Here is a 20,443-nt window from a genome sequence, read left to right on the forward strand (position 1 = left end):
ATTTCATATATCTAAGTATATGGGTGTGAATTTTATTTTATTTTATTTTTTATTTTGTCTCTTAAGGGATGCCAAGAATTAGCTATTTAAACATAAAGCAATTCAACATAGATAGGAAGATTAAATGCCTCTCAAAAGCAGAACAGAAACGAATCAGGACCTCTATGGAAAGGCAAAGCTTCCCTTTTTTTCCTTTGGTTCTTTTTGACAATTTTTTTTTTAAAGCTTCTCTTACTTGGTAGACTCTAAACCCTAAACCCTAAACACTAAACGTTAAAGCACTGGTCCAATTTTTGTTGCACTTACTGTTGCAAATGTAAATCAACCTTTCATATCAATATATGAGTACTAATTTCCCATAGATTTTATTTACCAATCAAGAATATCGAAAGGTTGTGGATTGTTTAAGGCCGAGGCTCTAAACAATTAAAGTAAAGCACACCTTCAAATAGTATTAAAAGATGTTTTTTCAGTAGCGAAAATCTTTGTGATGGCTTGAAAATCTATTTTCATCTCTAATTATAAAGTTAAAGCTTAGAAAATAGTGTAAATTACGCAGATCTATAAACATTTGAAAATCTTGAAAATTGACGGTTCAAAAATGCCATACAAAATGAACTATTTCAAAAACTTGAAATCCATTTTTTGTTATGTCCATACATCTTGATGTCGATATGATCAAATTGAAGATTTTTAGTCATCGAAACAACCTCTTCTAGTGAAAATTTTTAAGTACGCCTTAATTTGATTGTTTAGAGCCTCGCATTTATATAAAATTCTTCCATATCAAAATGTGAATGAAACAAAATTCTATTGCCATGTGAGGTCATAACCGCAACAATTGGAAAAGAACACACTCTCATAAGACACTTGAACAAAAGAATCCAGATAACATAGTCTGACCATAATCAACTAGACTATGCTGTGCCGCCTAAACACTTCAGCAAGTCTCATTAGTGTTAAGCGTAGATACCAGTCTCTTAGTATATACTGATTTAGAACTTGTACAAAAGAGACAGATATGCACCTTGATTTCATACACTTCAGGGGTTGAGACCAAATGAGAATACATATTCATTGCTTATTGATGCCCACCTCATCAAGGAGTCGTCGACTCAAGCATGTGAATGCTGGATTCTCTCTCTATTTCCATCATAAAAAAAACACATCGGCGCATGTGCTTATTTACTGTTGAAATGAAAATTATTGGAGATGAATCCCTCTCGCAAACACACAAAAACATGTGCTCGTGTACATATGTTGAATTATAAAGCCAAAATGTTGAGATGAATTGTGCTTTCTTTTTTGATAAGTAAAAAAGATCTTTTTTATTTTTTTAGGTAAAGTGAAAAAAGAGTCTTGTTACGAATGAAACTCATGACATCATGTTGTTGAACTCTACCATGATCTAAAAAAAAAAGTAGAATTTCATCATTCCGCAAATACAAGATACCGAATGCAATGGAATTTTGGCAAGTTTAGCTAAAACAAAATTAATAAACAAATAAAAACAATGAACATAATACTAAAGTTTTGAAATTTTAGGTAGAGGGTGCAACTATCATTAGGCCTCAAGCTACAATACAGCCCCACCAAAATAATTAATTTTGGGCCAAAAACCTTCTATTATATGCCTAAATATCTTTTTACTCATAAAACGAGATCCAAAACTAGCAAAAAATTCTAAAATAGTACATGCAATCAAAATAAATAGTTTAGACAATATGTACAAATACACTATTTTTAAAAGTGAAACATCCTTCTTTTTGAGTCCAAATATCACAACAAATTTTCAAAGTAATCCAACAGGCAAAGCTGTAGCTTAAGGTGCAGCCCCAAGGACATGAGGTGGAGCTCAATTTTTCTCATTAAGAAAACCTTATAATTAAGGTTTTCCATAGCAATGTGAATAACAATCCAGTATTGAAGACAATCCACATTAAAGCATGTCTTATATCACTAACTGCTCGTCTACTAATGCCAGTATAGAGGCAAAGTTACAATTTTAGGGTTAGGGGCTTATATCTAGAACTTCAAAACAGGCCAGATCCTGATTATGTTCAGGGAACCCCGTGGGGCCGTGGTACCCTACCAGGGTCTAGGTCTAAACCCTGTAAGTCAACATGGCAAGTCAAGTTTGATACAGACCCAGACCCAGACCCAAATGGGTACAAAACCAATTCCATCCTGGAGTCTGGGTCCAAAGTCCAAATCAAGCCCAGACCTGGATGGGTCAGATCTCAGTCGACCCAACCTGGGCCCAACACATTTGCACCCCGACTTATTTATGACATTTCTCAATCGCATAGCTGAATAGTACTCTCAGTAGCGCTGGCAAACTAGAAATAGTTAAGTTCCTTACAATAGGGTTTAAAATTACAAAAAACCAACACAAAATGTCTATTAAAATGAAAGGTTACATATTATCAAGAAAATAACAAATTAAAAGACGCACATTCTGGCATGTGCAAGATACACCTTGGCAAGATGAGTTCATTATACACAGGAAATTAGTCAAATAAGAGCTTAAATAAATAGATGTCCCCAAATCTTCACCATTTCCCTATAAAAGTATGAATTGCCCATTTTCTTATAAATACAGAGGGGAATGATCATGTAGTTTTCTGGTTTTGTATTTCATATACAATCTTGCAGTTATTTTAGCCCCAACTAGGACCAATATTATGAATTATTGTGTATTTTCTTTTTTTGCCTAGAAACTAAAATTACAACAAGACTCAGTATTTAAATTACATGTAATCATTCCCTGAATATCAATAAAGGCCTCCGATTTGAACCCTCATAATAAACATACACCACAGATGCCTAGGATGAACCGAGTTTAAGCTGCATCTCTTCCTCAACCATAGCTATGATCTCATCCACTCTGAAACAACACAATTCTTCAATAAACAACTATTACTACTAAAAAAAATTCAAAAAAATAGCTCACCTTCGAGTATTGATATTCACTTCAGCAAGCCACACAGTCAAGTATACCTGCAATACACGGGAAACTTTGGCATCAAAAGGACAAAAAAAACAAACAAAAAGGACAAAGAACACCATGATGTTTCAATACATTACATGCAAACTGTTTCTGTTTATGCTACGGCAAATGTATTAGTGAAAAGATGGCATTGCGTCTGTCCAATTATAAACACTTGAATTTGCGTATATTTTTTTTTCTTGAAGTTTCTACATGTCCTACTTATGTTACAAGAATCCTTCTTCAAAATATAACTTCAGAACCTTCTTCTGCTAAGATGCCATACTGTGGGACCTAAGAAAGTTTCTCTGACTCTATTATAGAAGCCAAACAATTCATTTGAGAATAACCAACTACATCCAACCATTTTATCAAGGGATTGATCATTTGAAAATGAAAATGTCAGACCAATAAAAATCAACTCATGAAATAAGGTTGAGTTAATTATTTACAAACTAAAAAAAGAAATAACACTACCTTTTTCATGAACAAGACTGGGTCATGTTATTATAAATAAGGGAAATCACTGTTACCTGCATGACCTCTCTTTCTGGATGTTGGCTTAGTCTTTCCATGTTAGTATCACCATTTTCCCGCCCCTGAATGCATGGAGGGATTGGCAAGCAGGATTCCTCATTCAACAAGCCAATGCTTCCCATGTTCTCAAATTCACCAGGAAACAGCTCATTGGACCAGTTCAGTACATTGGCTTGTGTATTGATACCATCATCACAAGTGATGCAACAAAGAGCAGCCACTAGCAACCTCTGCATTTGTTGAAAAATATTAGAGAACAATCACAGACATGCATATAGAATGGATAGGTAGATACAATCAAAACTGGAGAAATAGATGCAATCCCATGAACCGCTACACTCACTTGTATGCTGTTTTTAACAGGCAAAGCAGGAAAAATTCCAGTGCTACTATATGGCTATATCGAATAAAAGAAACATCAGAAAGGGTACAAGCTTCAAGAACATATGGAATACAGGAGCGACAAAAGAAAGAAAGATATTCCATATTTTTTTGTAATATGAAAGATATCTCCTGTATTTACCTTCAAATTTAGCTCCAATACAAACATCTGAGTGAGTTCTTGCGCCAAGCTCTCTGAATTGGACCAGGTCATTCATTAGCGCAAAGCAAAAAAAAATGAAATATCCACAGAAAATGTTCTGTGCCACATCTCAAAACTAAGATATACATATTCTGCAAGAAATTTAAATTGATGTAAAATAAATTTCAGCATACCAGAAAACAGTAATCACAAAAGCAAGTTCACTATTGAGTTCTGGCATGACAAAATGTTTGAAAGACAGAATAGCATGTTCTACGTAATCATTAAAAGACTGTAGGAGGAAATGGGGTTGAGGTCGTGATGGTAGCACCACCTGAGCCTCAGCTACCGGTCTAGGTTTCCATTCTCACTGACACATTCGAAAACCACTTAACTATTTCCAAAACGGGTAGGGGCTTGTATTCCCCACTGATCTACCCTAGACAAAAAAACAAAAATTTAAAAGACTGCAAGATCACAGGTACCACGGGCTGGTTTACCAGCACACAACATCCACACATGTACTTATGAAACATGATCAGGAAATTGGCTTTACACAATGTACATCCAAGATGGAAGGAGTATGTTTTGTACAAGGGAGAAAGATGCATCTCAAATACACAAAAACAATGACAACCCCACAAAACCCTAAGCAACAATGGAAAAGCAACAATATCGAAGTACTTTAATAGCAGCGTGGCGGATTGGTCCTACTCACCCTTGTGGCCTTGTGCAAAAGACAAAACGTGTTGGACTGCACAGAGTGGACAAAGAAAAAGAACTGTGCAAATCCTGTGTTGCAAGGGTACGGGCAACATGTACCCGCACCAAACATGGACGATGTGTATCCGACATGGCTTCTTATAAAGCAGTGTGGTCGACACAACTCATCCGTATAAGCCCTACAAAACTTGTTTCTATATACAAGTTATTCCCATCTGAATCATAAGCATGTGTGTTTAATACTGTCAAAGCCCGTGTCTAGACTTCTGGACATGCATGTCTTACGTGTCCTCGTATTTGATACCTGCATCCAGTTTTGGACAAGTGTCAATGGCTAACTCTAACGGGAAAAGTACCTGACATAATTACAATTTGTTCAAGACCCATTGCGGGCACAGTTGAGCCACACCAAGTGGACAGCCCAGTGTGCCAGACATGTCATGTTAGACCCATCCAGACATGCCTGACACATGTCAATCTAGCATAGGTGCTATTAGAACATTTAAACCCAATCAGTATGGTAATAGATCATCCCAAGATCACCCATTTCAATATTTGCATAATCTGCAGCACGGGGAGAGAAGCCACCAACCAGCAGATCCACTCTTGGTAGGGTCAATGTTTGCTATTTCCATAATTTTTCAGTGGAAGGTCAGAAGCACCATGCATTTGGGGCTTGGTTGCAAAGAAGAACACACTACATTAACTACCTTTAATTCAAGCAAAATGGAGATATAGAAGGATTTGGAAGTTAAACATAATAGTTTGTGGCTACTAGGGTTAGTTTCACATACACAAACAATGAAAATCAATGAGGAAATAACTAAAATGAGTCATGATCTTGTCTATCTACTTTTTTTGGGAAAATGTTAACAAGGAAACAATGGAACCCTCAACATCACATTATGGCTCTGCCACCCTGACAACCCAGGCCAAGGTCACATTCCTACTTGTGTTCACTTGAAGACAAACAACTTGCAACATTCAAAAGCATTTACTGGAGTATGATAAAACAGAACATATACAAAAATATCTACCAAAATAGGTGACTGACAAATAAGAGAAAACAGGTACACCGCGTCCATCTCCACAGTCATCACTATTGCCAGGCTGACTACAGAATTCTACAATTGGACTATCAAGAGATCCTTTTAAGAAGCATCGCATGGATTGAGATGCACGTACCATTTGACAAACAGTCGATACCTGCAATAAATTGCAAGTGAAGATCATAATCGGATAGCTAAGAACTAAAAAGAAGCTTCTCAAATTGTTACTACGTAATGAAAAAGATGTTTCTCAAATTCTCACTAACTAATGTATGACCTCAAAGGGAAAAAGTCACTCAATACATCTCAAAAAGCCCAATAATATCAGATAATGTGTACAAAATCAACACCGTCAACAATGAAATAATGCATTACATTTTTAATTATCTATAACTTTGGCAAATACAAGATTAAAATTAAAATATGTTTTGTTGCCAATATCATTTTATCGACTATCTCAAAAAACGCAACGTTTCATCCATTGCCATAATTTGATGAGTTTGGCTCCTCGATAAGTGACCATCATAAGCCCTAAAAAAATCATGATTGGAAAATATAATATTTTTTAAAAGAATGCATGTTGAAACAATGTGAAGAAAAGCATACATGAAGAACAATTTCAGATTCAAGAACACATAATTTACATATTCCAAAAAAATTGAATGCATATTGAAACACTATGAAGAAATGCATATGTAAACCCTTGCACAATTCAAAAGATTTCACAAAGTACCCTACTAACGTCTCAAGCAGATCACCTATATACCCCACCATCGTCCTGATGGGTCCACTTAATTCATACTGGCATCCCGGATAAATCCACTTGTATAGTTATTTTATCTATGAAGCTCTTTAAACAACAATATCATATATTCAAAATATCCTTGAAATCATTAGAATGAATTCTTATATTAATCACTTTTACAAATAACCAACCAAGCACTCATACCTCACCAACGTACCGAATGAATCCACTTAATCCCTACCGGTGTACCGGATAGGTCCACTTATACCTCACCGGCGAACCGAATGAGTCCACTTAATCCCTACCGGCTTCCCGGATAAGTCCACTTGAATACTTAAAGTATCTCTGAAACTCTTTAAACAACAGAAAGCAACAATATTGTATATTCAAAATATCGTTGAAATCATTAGCATGACTTCACATGAAGAAATTCTCCAAAAATCAACAAAAGTGATTGATAAATTGCTTTATGTGAATTCATGCTAATGATTTCAAGGCAATTTTAAATATACGATATTGTTGCTTTCTAATGTTTAAAGAGTCTCAGAGATACTTTAAGTACACAAGTGGACCTATCCGAGAGGCTGGTAGGGATTAAGTGGACTCATCTGGTTAACCGGTGAGGTATAAGTGGACCTATACGGTACGTCGGTAGGAATTAAGTGGACTCATCTGATTCACTGGTGAGGTATAAATGGACCTATCTGATACGTCGGTAGAGATTAAGTGGACTCATCTAGTACACCGATGAAGTATGAATGGATCCGCAAGAATTAAGTGGACCTATCCAAGATGCAGGTAGGGATTAAGTGGACCTATCAGGACGCGTGGGGTATATAGATGACCTACTTGGGACGTCAGTAGGGTACTTTGTGAAATCTTTTGAATTGTGCAAGGATTTACGTATTCATTTGCATATATACTGAGTATAAAACTTGGGTTGTTATAAAACTTGGCTACTCAATAAGTGACCATCATAACTTCTAAAAAAAATCATGATTGAAAAATGTAATATTTTCTAAAAGAATGCATGTTGAAACAATAAGGAAAAGCATACATGAAGAACAGTTTCAGATTCAGGAACAAAAAATTTAACATAATCCAAAAAAATTGAAGGCATATTGAAACACTATGAAGAAATGCATAAGTAAATCCTTGCATAATTCAAAAGATTTCACAAAGTACTCTACTGGCGTCTCAAGTAAGTCACCTATATACCCACCAACATCCTAATGGATCCACTTAATCCCTACCGGTGTGCCGGATAGATCCACTTAATTCCTGCAGGTTCACTCATACTTCACCGAAGTACTGATAGTAGACAAATGGACAGAGGACTAATCATCATCGATCAAGGGCATGAGAGAATCCCAAGACGGGAATATGAAATCATCAGTGATGTGCCAACGTACGAGATTGTCAAGTACCATGCACCGTCAGGAGATACGCAAGAGATCGATAGTTGGCAAGATCATTCTATACTTTAGAAGGACACCAAGAATCAAACCTTGAATATGACAAACACCTTTCACATGATTGGCCCACCATTAAGGTTTTAAGTCAGAATTGTCGATTTAACCCAAGCCAAGGTTTTGGTTGACAGTAGATAGAATGCATCAAACTAAAATTAAAACCTTAATATTTAGCGGATATTAGACAAACAGTAACTTAATAATCCAAAATGCACAAATATGCACTTAATACAGACATAGTTAATTGTCTTGCTCTAATGAGTTGTTTAAACTTGAATATAACAAAACATTAAGTTAAGCATTGACAGGATGCTCGACTTTAGCACTAGGTGAAGATCCAAAGCTTGGCCTCTTTTGGTTGTCAATTGATTTCTCAATGCCTACTGGCATTGTGAGAAACCTCTCTGATCATTGTTGCTCTCTCCGGGCGCATTAGGCCATGGGCAAGTGAGCGCAAACTTGTCCGTGCCTCTTCCTAGCACGTAAATCCCTTTCCCTCTTCCTTCCACTGGTGTGTCGCTGGCCAGGGCAAGGCCAAATGGATTGATAGCAAAATCACCCCAAACATGACGGGCATCTGCAGTCGGTAATATTCCTTCGAATGGTGATGGTATCCTCAAGAATGCGTCGATCACAGTCTCATCTGATACGAATCCAATCGTTAAAAATGGATCCTCAAAAGGGTGTTTGGTGCTACCAAAGGTTCCAAAGAGCATAGCGGTTATAGTATCGACTCTGATGTAGTAACGAGCGTTGAAGCATCCAATCACTTCATAAACTCCTACTACAACAATTCTCTATTTACATGTGGTGAAGAAAGATCCAACTAAACCTCGACTGGTGATTGTCTCGAGTGGGAGGTTCATCTCTTTCATCACTTTCATCAAGCAGTGGAGTTCTCTTGAACGGATTACGGGAGTTTAGTGCGTCTGTAGTTATCTCCTCTCTCTTGGGCCGGTGCATAAATAATTATGGTATCCATGAGGCTGTCTTCAATATGAAGCGGTCCAATCCCAAAAAGCAAGTTCGCATAGAAACGAGGCATCTCAAATTCCTTGAAGGTTGGTGCCTTCCGTGCAAAAATGTTGTTCCTTGTATCGTGATCATTTGTTTCTGCGATGGATCGCAGACTGTTCCAAAGCTCTAATAAACTCTGGTTCAATAATGATCGTATGCCATCAATGATAACAGTTGTAATCTCATATGTTATTCTATCGCAAAACTTTCTGAGTGGTTCATGGCTAGTTAGAAAACTTTCTAACCAAAAGAGTAAAACGGTGTAAAGGTGAACAAAATCGATTCCTAGCACATTGACTTTGGGCCAGATTGATCTAGGTTTCGGGATCAGCCGTCCCTTTCTAACTAGTACGTCTTCCATGGGTTGTTGTGTACTCAAAACTTCCTCTGATTGTCTTCCTTGACTTGAAGAATGTGTGGTATGGTAGCGCTGGAGTAAGAGTACTGGTCTCTGTATATTAGTGCGTAAAAAAACAAACGCAAGTTGGTTAATACCAATCTAACGACTGGAATGTCCACGAACCACTCAAAAACCTAGATCAGTACGTTAACTTCAAATCTACACATTTTAGATTATCAAGTACATTAAGCGCATATCTGCGCATTTTGGATTATCAAGTTACTGTTTGTTTAATCTCTGCTAAATATTAAGGTTTTAGTTTTAGTTTGATGTATTCTATCCACTGCCAACGGATTGACCAAAACCTTGGCCTAAGTTATGAATTTGGAGAAGGAGATGCAATCTTAATGGACCAATTAAAACCTTAAAGAGCCTCAAGTCCATAAACAAGGCAGGCACATCTAGGTCTAAAAACCCAAATATAAAAGCAGCATGAAAAGAAAAATAAACAAAGAACAAACAATTAGCAATTTCGAAAAAAAAAGCAATAAACAAAGAACAATGGAATTTCCTGATAAATACAACCACAGCAGATCATGATAGAACTAGAATCCACTTAAAAAATTACAAAAGGACACCATAAGCTTAGCAATAAGATAGAATGGTGATGCAAGCCACAAAATCTAACCAGAACGGTTAACCGGTCATGAGGCTGAGAGCGGTTCGAACCAAAACCGGACTAACCGATCAAGGACATTTTTTTTTACAAAAAAGACGGGTCAAAACCCCCCAAAAAAAATTAAAAAAAAAAAATAGCAAAACTTAGATTAAGTAAATACTGTCATATTACACATTTATCTTATAAAAAAAATTTGAAACAACTTTTTATATAATTTAATATTTGAATACTATGGAGATATGCAAGACAATTTATAATTTCACATAAATTCAATTGATGAAGTTACAAAGTCCAACTAACAATGGATGATGCAACAATATATGCTTCTATACGGTTTTAATATTGATATTGAAAAAGGTTGTTTTAATGTTGAAAAACCCTTTAATACGGTTTAGAAATGGATTTGAGAGCGTATTTTTTTATAGTATTATGTTCCCAATTTTTCGAAGGGATGTGAGTAAAGGTAGTAAGAGAGAGCACCTCATTTACTCAATAACTTGGTTAGGTGTGGGTCAAGGTGTTAAGTGCTGCTTCAAATGGCCAAATCGATTTTGAAATGGCCTAACCTCATTTAATCAGTAACCTTTTGAGTTGGGTTTAACATGAAAAAAAAAATATGTAAGATGGCAACTTTAAAATGTAGAATTACAATGCATATTTAAAAAAGAGTAATGATCCTATGAGACCCTCCCACACCCATGTGAGTAGGACCCCAAATGATCACCATCAAATTGGCATAGATCTCTAGAAAAGCCAACTCCCACACCCATGTGATAACTTTTCTGTGTCAAATTTGACGGTGATCCTTTGGGGTCCTACTCACATGGGTGTGGGAGGGTCTCATAGTGTCATTTCTCTTTAAAAAAAAAGAGGTTAATTTAATATCCATTTCAGCATGTGGAAACATGAGAGATGAGTAAAACACTTTTTAATTTCTACCTATTTTCTTCATAGATGCTAATAAACAGATTTAAGGAGTATGAAGTTGCAACAAATGATAGATAAACAAATAAAAAAACAAATTAGAAGAAAAGTCACAACCAAACAAGAAGTTGAGAACACAAACAACAGTAACATACACCAAAAATAACATTAAAAAAAACTTATCATATTCAACACAAAATAAATAATTTTATAAAAAAAAATATAACATTAAAAACAATCCAACACGATCACCAAAATATTTTTTCCTCATATTCATCACAAAAAAACATTTTTGAAAAAAAAATATACATTAAAAACAATCCAACAAGCTCACCAAAAATATATAAAATTAAAAAGAAAGAATGTTTTTTTTCTCATATTCATCACAAATAACATATTTTTATAAAAACAAAACATAATTTTATTAAAAAAAAAAATTAAGAACCCTAAAATCAAGCCAAAGAACAAAAAAATTTTAGAGTGAAAATCAACCCCAAATCTTTAATTTTTTAAACAAATTAACATGGGGATATGATATATACTTCAATTAAGATTCAAATGCCCCAAATTTCATGAAGATCCATTCACTATTGAGATCTTTCTTCAAAAATTGCGGATTTTTCACTTTACGAAAATTTCAAGAAAAAAACATAGGAAAAAAATTCGATATAAAAGCATTTAATCAATAGTAAATCAAAATAAATAGTTTATTTGATAAATGAGGCCTTAATGATCAAACTGCACTGAACAATTCGATAAAAATCAATCAATTGATAGATCAGAAATCAATTTGTTTAGATAAAAAATAGTTCTTCAAGCAGCAGTACTTCGTGCCCAAAAAAACCTCAAATCGTCATTGTTTTGGAAAAATTGGAATATGTAAACGTTGAATCCTTCAACAATGAATCAAAGCCCTCCATTTTTATGAAAATCTATGAGGTAATGAAGCTGCATTTGATAGAATAGCAGAAATTTCAAATTTTCAAAAATCCCCATTTCAATCAGCCAAGAACTCTTTTGTTTTTCGACTTTTGATTCAATAATCGATGATTTATATAAACTTTCCAATGTATAACATCAATAATTGACCAAAAAAAACAAGAAAACCAAAAAATGGAATTAAAAAACGTTGCAAAAGCTTTATTCATAGGTTATGTGAAAATAACAGGGCCTATGCCAAATAACGACCATTATTTGATGTGTTGAAAACAACGTTATATCGGGTGTTAAAACGGTAAACCGGACCGATTAGGAAAAACCGGCCGATTTAGAGTACATACCACCGGTTCGACCTCAAACCGACAGCTATGTGCCAGTTTTTTTTGGAGAACGGCTTCTATTTATTAGGACCACAAAACTGGCCTTAATCGGAGTCAGTACCGATCTAATCGGCCAGTTACGATTCGGGTCGGTCGGTTTTGCAAACACTGGCCGCTAGTGAGGAACTCTGCTCAGTACCAATAGCAGCAAGCACTTTTTGGAAATAGCTACAGAGGTCCAACCTTATCTTTTGATTACAGGTGTCACACCCCATTCTTGAATATTTCTCAACTCACTAACAATGGCCCCAATTTTGTATACAATATTTGTAACTGTAATCACCTAAGATCTGGGATGTATTTGCATATGTATACCACCAATGGCATTTTTGTAACTATGAATACATGTGTTTTACTTATTAACACAAGTTAACTACTCCCCCCCCCCCCCCCCCCCCCCCAAAAAAAAAAAAAAAAAGGTAAAGATCCACTGATAGTTGAAGCCATGATTGCATTTGTAAGTTGAGCAGTCATTCCATTGAAAATGACAAAAATTTTAAAGAAAAAGATGCGAAGTTTTAGTTGCATTTACATGTATGATTATCTTTTAGTCATTTATCACAGTGGTAAAATGACAATTTGACAACTACAAGCAGCTCTACTTTAAATAATTTGTATACAAGCATGCAGGTTTTAAGCACTTTACCAGCACCTCTCTAACCTTCCAATGTCAAAAGTACAGTTGGGATATGTCATTCTTTGGCTAAAAGTCCTAAGATTGAAACTTCGCAAAAAGAAACAACATAGCCCAAACATCCCTTGTTGACATCTAAGGGTAGAGGAGGCACTAGCAAACTGCTTGAAACAAAAATTCAAGCGTATAATATATCGCATACCCTAAATATAAAGATATCATAATGGTTATTACTAAAAAAAATTAAACTCACCAATTCGCTATATGACAGCAAAAGTTGTTCCCGATAATGCTCCTAGGGAAAAACACAAATATAAATATGTAAATAATTTAAACAGAGACAATACCTAAAACAAAACAAATAAGTTCAATCACCAAAAAAGTTAAAAAACATAAGAATTGTGAACTCTGTGGACAACAATAGCACCTACCAGAGAACATAACCTCTGATTGCAATTGAGAGGTTTCTGCCTCAAACAAGTGTTATCCAATATGAATTTCGAAACCCCAATAAGAGGCAATCCAGAGACTATAGAACATGTGGAGCCATTATGAAGATCCAAGGGTGTCATAAAGTCATAATATGACTTAGAGGACCATTGGGCCATATTTTTCCAGCTTGGGTATAGCAAATTGAGTGTTCAAAAGGGTTCAGATCTAGCACAAAGAATATGCAAATCCAAGCATCATTGACAAGGGATCGTCACTATTTAAATAAGATTATTCCTTAAGTGATTTATCCAAAGCTAGCATTTGAACATAAATATCAGTGGATCCAAACTAGGCCTAAATGTATTTCCAACAACTAGAACTAAGAGGTAATAATAACTTTCAGTATTTTTCTGCATAAAACAAACTTATAAGTTTGATTGACAAACAAAGAGCAAATGTAATACAAGGGAACACAACTTTACTATGATATTATGGGTAAAAAAAGTCAAGAGACTGTCATTCTTCTATTTGAATCCATCCCCTCCATTCTTACATAATGTGCAAAAGTACTTAATATTCTTCCAGAGAATCTAAGTTGACTTTACCTAAACAAAAGCACCAGCTGCCCAGAAAAAAAAAATTTGGTACAACATTTGACTTCTATAAAATGACAGGAAAGCTCACGGTAAACACTTGCTATAACTTCAATGTTCAATTTTTAAATAAATGATACTAAAAAGCAAACAAATATATTAGAAAATGGTATTTCACAGAATAAGACGAGAATAAAGAAAACAGATAAGATTATACAAAGCATGGCTCATATCAAGTGTAAGATAGGGAAGCATGGCTCATATCAAGTGTAAGATAGGGAGATCCATCATGGTGGGAAGCCCACCCCAAAAGAAGATACCAAGCCCATGAAAAGCAGCACCTTCAAGTAGTAATGAGCATCCAAAAACCCACTCCAGGCCTCTCTCTTTCTAATCATTGCCATCAATAAAAAAAATTACTCAAATAAATTAAGAAGGAAGGACTATTTTCATGAAATAACAATAAACTATTTTCTTGGAGCTATCAACCAACCATTCTTGCACATTCACAAATGCCAAAACCTAGGACAACATAACCAATATTTAAAATATTAGAGACTCAAACTTGAACTTGCCCAAGTCACTCAGACCCGGTAGGTTGTTCAGTCCAGATGATAAAGACCAAAAGAACGTGTCTTACAGAGTACCAGTCCCCCTTGTGTATTTCACCCAAATGCTCGAGTTCGAGCTCAATACCTTGTTTTCCAACACCACACAAAACAACCAAAAAATACGCATATAAACACAATGGAATCAATCTTTTTTTATGCAACAACCGACGATAAATTATATTGGCACATGATTAACGCGAACTATGTTGGATTGGAAAACTATTTTAGAGAATAGATCAATGGGAATGTATGAGAATTTTATTGTTCCCCATCCCTGTTCCTATTTGGGCATCTAGTTTGGGCTGCTGGAGGGTTTAGTATCCCAATCCAACAGCGGACAAAGGGAATGAGTAGAACTGGGAGTCTACTGGACACAGTTCAACTAGCGGAGACTCTTAGAACAGATGGAGTAAGAAGCCTCCAAGTTTGCGCATTATGGAGGCCATACTAACCCCAGCCTAGTTCTTTCCGGCGGTATACTCTAGCCTAATAAATCACTCTAGGAATGACATAAATTTTACATATTATACAGCATATAGATATGGAACTCTCAGAATTGGCACAATACCTACTGATTCCCAATCTGAACCGACAATTTCAAAATGTTTAAAGTGATGTTGTGTTGTTGTTTAACTCTGTTCCCCATGAAAAGCAAGGAAAAAGCTGATGACAACACATTGATTTTTTGAGTTTTTCAGCCTTTATGCTCATTAGGATAGAGCACTCAGAATAGTGAAACTCAACTCCTCAAAAGCTCACATCATCAAAACCTCATCATTTAACAAATCTATACTGCTGTGGAAGAGAATTCACTCCAAAACCTAATTGTCATGAGCGTGATTGAGAGCCCGTAAAAGTAATGTCGTGTTGTTATTTAACTCCATTCCTGGTGACAAACAGGAAAGAAGCTGATGACAACACAATGGTTTTTGAGTTTTTCAGCCTTAATGCCCATATTAAGTAAGAACATTAAGGATAGTGAAACTCAACATCTAAATAGTTCAAAAATACAAAATCTCCACAAATCTATACAACTTTACAATATAATTCTTTCCAAAACCTAACTGATCATTAAATCCAATCATCAATTTACCATCATACACGGAAAAAATAGCCTTTACAAAATAACCAGATAAAACAAATCCAGCACATTCAAGCTTTTTTTTTGTATATGATGAACAATATTAGAAGAGTTCGGAGTTAGTCATGAATCATGATAGACCAAATGGATTCAATATTACGTGCATTATCATCCGTACCATATCATAATCACATAAATTTCTGCTATTTCATCTTTCTCAGCCAGGCCAACAATTGGATGACTGCTACAAAATTTTTGCCTAATATCATATTTAAGTTGTTAAAAGTTGTCCAGGAAATAAGTCAAAGTACCTAAAAATATGACTATTGAATGAAAACAGAGAAGACTAAGAAAAAAACACAGGTATTGATGATTTGTTGACTTGGCTTTTAAGATTTACTTGGTGTCAACCATAGTTGCCGGGTGCGGGTGCGTTCCTGGGAGCAGAAGCGGGCTCGGGTCCGCAGAACTGTGCATTATTAGAAGCTCCTTATGGTTGGGATCGTCGTCTATACAATCCTATATTAAGGGAGCCCGATCCTTGTTACAGGGAAGCGCCATTCCATGGGGAAGGAATAGCAATAGTATATTTTAAGGGATCAAGAATGGTGCATGGGTTCACAGTACCATTGGCCACAAACTGAATCATTGCATATGAATCTTTGCCAAATAGAGAAAAAAACATATGCTGTGTCATACACTTGAGAACCGTGATTAGAACCTGCTGAGAACGCGGATCACAATATAGGGATCTTTTGTGATCTGCGTTCCATCCAAGATTCCCAGCTGGAACCGCATAATCGAGGTTCCGGAGTGGGTCCATGACCTTTCCAACAAAGTTCCAGCAACTATGGGGTCAACAGACTTGAAAAAGTATGTTCATGTTTGGATATTTCATCATAAATTACAATGGATGCATGCACAAATGGCTTTCACAATAGCCACATGTCAGATAGGTAAATAATCGATCTCTTTCATGTTATGCCAGGCCATTCAATAATGAAGCATAAACAAAAAAATACATTTTTCCATATCAAAGAAGACATTTCTGTGGCATGATTTCTGATTGTAAATCTGGGATGACTAGTGATGAAGCACAAAACTCTCAAAACACATGAACATGCAAGAGGGCGCACAAGCAAATGTGCAACAGAACACATAAACAAGAAAGATAAAATACCTGATATTGTCTATGTGCCACATCATACTGCTGGTAAATAACAAATAGTTGTGTTGGGATTTTATTTTTTTAGAAAGGTTAACTTTATAAATATTAAGTATAGGTCAACAAAATGTTGTGTTGTGATTTAACTCCACACTCATAAGAAAACAGAGAAGAAGCTGATAATCAACACGCTGATTTCTGAGTTCTTCAGCCTTGATGCCTATTTGAGAAGGGCCATCAAGGATAGTTGAACTCAGTTCCAATTCCAAGTAGTACAGTTCCATTGTTTAAACAAATAAATTTCAATTTTTCAATGAAGAGATCACTGGACATTTAGTGATGGAGCACAAAACTCTCAAAATACATGAACATGCAAGAGGGTGCACAAGAAAATGTGTATAAAAACACATAAACAAGAAAGATAAAATACCTAATATTGTCTATGTGCCACATCATACTGCTGGTAAAGAACAAAATGTTGTGTTGTGATTTAACTCCACACTCATAAGAAAATAGAGAAGAAGCTGAAAAACAACGCACTGATTTCTGAATTCTTCAACCTTGATGCCTATTTGAGAAGGGCCATCGAGGATAGTTCAACTCAGTTCCAATTCCAAGTAGTACAGTTCTATTGTTTAAACAAATAAATTTCAATTTTTCAATGAAGAGATCACTGGACATTTAGGTAGATTATCAATTGATTCATTGATTACCTTTAAGTAAATTATAGGTCTTGAAGCCATACAAAATATAATGATTATTATCTAGTAAACCGTCACTGCACATCCACTTCAAAAAATTGAAGCAAAAACATTTTAGAGATGTGCACTTCAATGTGCAGTAGCAACAACACAAATCCATAGACCACGCAACCCAACAAATAGAGCAACAGGACCTTGCCCAATGTTGATTTCCAAATTATTCAGCTTTAATGCCCATTGGACAAAAAACTAAAATAACAAATATAATGCAAAAGATTGATAACTCCCTTGAATCACATTTACAATACATCAAAGGCATTCCTTTCATAAAACTCGTGTAACAATACAAGTCCTAAGAAAAGAGAACAATTATACTAACACAGTGAGTATACACTCTCTATATTGCACCTAATATTAAGAATGGCCCTGAAGGACATCAGTGGGAAAATGAGATTACATAAAGGAGGAAATTGCAGTACTTCAAGATCACTGTACTGGATAGATAAGCAGATACAGAGTGAAAGACATGAGAATATACAGTTTGCAGTGATTCGGCCAATAAGCAAATAGATAAATGACATAATTACAGATTGAAAGTTGAATCAAACTTAATTTTTCTCTTTTGATGTGCAGACAAATTTCGATGCTTCACATATTAAAATAAGTAAGCAACTTAAATACAATGAAAAGTACTACAATGGAAGAAAGGGACTCCCTTTAACACAGTGAGGAGTTCATCATGAAAATTTAAAAAAAAAAAGATTACTATAACCAATGTTTTTCAAATGTGCACTGCATATTGTGTATGTGGACCCACATGTTGTGTTGTTATTCGACTCCATTCTTGTGTGGGGACAGAGAAGAAGGTGATGGCAACACATGAATTTATGAGTTCTTCAATCTTCATGCCCATCCAAAAGGGGCACAAGGAACTGTTTGAAACTTTTAACTCAATGCCCGGTTAAGACAGCAACACTTATTTCTCAACAAAACAAGCAGAACATTCATCAGCATTTTTCCACTGACAAAACTCCATACTGCTTGCACAACAATGGCCCCTTGTTAATAAAATAGGATGGGAAGAAAACCAATTTAAAAAAAAAAAAACGGTTGTAAATCAGTCAAAATATCCCCTTTGTCGTAGAAAGTAAAACAAGCCAAACAATTATCTTTATGAAAATTTAAAGGCACACAATTGCGTATAAATCATAAACCTGGGCATAAATGACAGTGAGATATACAAAGAGCATAAGTAGTTATAGCACGACAACAGAGATATGAAATAAAACAGTTAATCATTACAACAAATCAATAATGGAGAGCTTGGATACATATAATCTGCCGTGATGCAATCAAGTCACCTGTTTCTGAGCCAGCTTCTGATGTGCTTTGTCGCGAATCCCATTCATGCTGCTCAAAACACCCAAATCCATTGATGGCAAGTACCTGGTACCACAAAATCACTGTAAAAAGCTTAATCCCTCCACGAATGCCAATGAAAACCCCAACTCCATAATCAACAACCATGGAAGCCATAATGGCTGAGGCCCTGACCATATATCCCTAATGTTGTAATCACCTGCACGAGAGGTAAGCGTTCACCAATGATGAAGCAAGAGATCGGCCATTAGAAGATGCAGAGCTCCATTTCTGCTTCTGAGAAACGATTGTGGACCATTGGTTCCGGATGTTTCTCTGAGCTGCTGGTCTCCATAGCCTGATCTGAACAGGAGTTTCAGACCTAAGGTTGGAGCAAGGATTACGGCTCCAAATCAAGCTTGAGCTAGAACCAGAGATAGGGTTAGGCTTGGGGTTTGGGCTCGACGCCGAAGATGAAGCAGGAATGGAGATTAGGGTTTGCATTTGTGTCCGCTCCTTTGCTTCTGGTTTCAGGCTTTTGTTCATTATATAGTACGTTTCCCGCGCTTTGTGAATGGGGTTTTAATGCACGGTCCAGATTAACCTTGAGCGTTTGATCGACGGTTTGAATTGCTATGCAAAATAAGACCAAAATGGCCCCCTACGATTGCACCAACAAGGCGAGACTAACGTGTAGTCTGTTTATAATAAAAGAGGAAAATGATTTGATAGGGCTGCAGCCCTATCAAAATAAGTAAAGCCTCACTCCATAACTCATCTAAAATTGAATTCAAACATTGAAAAAGCTTTAATTCGAGTTAACATTATGGTTGTAAAAACAAAATGAGGATTTCAAGTTATAAAAATAGTATATATTTTAAAAAATTATTTAAATCATATATATATTTTTTAAAAATAAATGTTCATAGATCCGCAATATCTATATCATTTTTTGAATTTCAAAATTGATTGTCCATGTTGAAAATTTATTTTAGAGCCATCATGGAGATTTATGTTGCCGAAAGTGCTTTTGGGATGTGGATTTGAGGTGAGGCTTTGTTTTGTTTTCATAAAGCATGGGCCTTATAAAAACTTCATCCAATAAAAACATGCTGCTGTTTGGGTACTTGGGGATGTAGTAGTCACGGGGCACAAAGTCTAAAATAAATTTTAAGAATATTACAACACACTTAATTTGTCCGATTTCACATCAAATAGCTAATAAATTTATTTTTTTTTCGACTAATGGACTGACAATAGATTACAGACATACTTAACGGATTATAAAATACAATAATTTAAAAAATTTGACCAAGATATCCTGAAACATCCAAAATATTTATTTTTTCCAAAATCCTTCTTTTATGCTCTTTGGGTGCCATGGTTGTGGACATCCAAAATTTCAAATTAAATTGTATTTGTAGAAAATTAATAATAAAACATTATAAACAATCACGCTGGCATTCCCTTTTTTTAATATGTGATATTGGGAGGGTGCTTGTGCACTCTTCAACTGTCCATATACTTTTCATTTGGGTTATTTATTTATG

The 20,443-nt window shown here is 35.5% G+C and overlaps 1 protein-coding gene and 5 non-coding genes across 19 annotated transcripts; all 6 read right to left on the reverse strand.

The window, feature by feature from the left end:
* Positions 1 to 2,510: 2,510 nt before the first annotated feature.
* On the reverse strand, positions 2,511 to 19,413 carry LOC18428013 (uncharacterized). 14 transcript variants are annotated; one of them, XR_016043286.1, is made up of 8 exons: positions 19,114 to 19,413; positions 18,896 to 18,980; positions 13,205 to 13,246; positions 5,827 to 5,978; positions 4,050 to 4,102; positions 3,523 to 3,756; positions 2,954 to 3,000; positions 2,511 to 2,887 (listed from the first exon to the last, which is right to left on the reverse strand). XR_016043286.1 is itself a non-coding variant. In XM_006837053.3 (8 exons), exons 1-8 carry the CDS (start codon positions 19,395 to 19,397, stop codon positions 2,827 to 2,829), a joined length of 975 nt encoding a protein of 324 aa, XP_006837116.2. In that variant the 5' UTR covers positions 19,398 to 19,413; the 3' UTR covers positions 2,511 to 2,826. The 14 variants fall into 14 exon arrangements, 11 of the variants coding, with proteins under 11 accessions (XP_006837116.2, XP_088706444.1, XP_020519129.1 ...); XM_006837053.3 differs by having other exon boundaries at positions 5,810 to 5,978; XM_088850318.1 differs by having other exon boundaries at positions 5,810 to 5,978; positions 18,896 to 18,997.
* LOC148779985 (small nucleolar RNA snoR97) lies at positions 15,200 to 15,306 on the reverse strand. The gene has a single exon (XR_016043496.1). It is a non-coding gene; the product is annotated as a small nucleolar RNA snoR97 (small nucleolar RNA).
* On the reverse strand, positions 15,445 to 15,550 carry LOC148779986 (small nucleolar RNA snoR97). Its single transcript, XR_016043485.1, has one exon. It is a non-coding gene; the product is annotated as a small nucleolar RNA snoR97 (small nucleolar RNA).
* Positions 16,959 to 17,065, reverse strand: LOC148779987 (small nucleolar RNA snoR97). Its single transcript, XR_016043466.1, has one exon. It is a non-coding gene; the product is annotated as a small nucleolar RNA snoR97 (small nucleolar RNA).
* Positions 17,307 to 17,413, reverse strand: LOC148779988 (small nucleolar RNA snoR97). Its single transcript, XR_016043467.1, has one exon. It is a non-coding gene; the product is annotated as a small nucleolar RNA snoR97 (small nucleolar RNA).
* LOC148779989 (small nucleolar RNA snoR97) lies at positions 18,350 to 18,455 on the reverse strand. Its single transcript, XR_016043468.1, has one exon. It is a non-coding gene; the product is annotated as a small nucleolar RNA snoR97 (small nucleolar RNA).
* Positions 19,414 to 20,443: the final 1,030 nt, after the last annotated feature.

Source organism: Amborella trichopoda, chromosome 10 (genome assembly GCF_054954075.1).
Source record: "Amborella trichopoda isolate Santa Cruz 75 chromosome 10, AtrichopodaSantaCruz75HAP2 v2.0, whole genome shotgun sequence".
In the NCBI taxonomy this organism is placed as follows: Eukaryota; Viridiplantae; Streptophyta; class Magnoliopsida; order Amborellales; family Amborellaceae; genus Amborella; species Amborella trichopoda.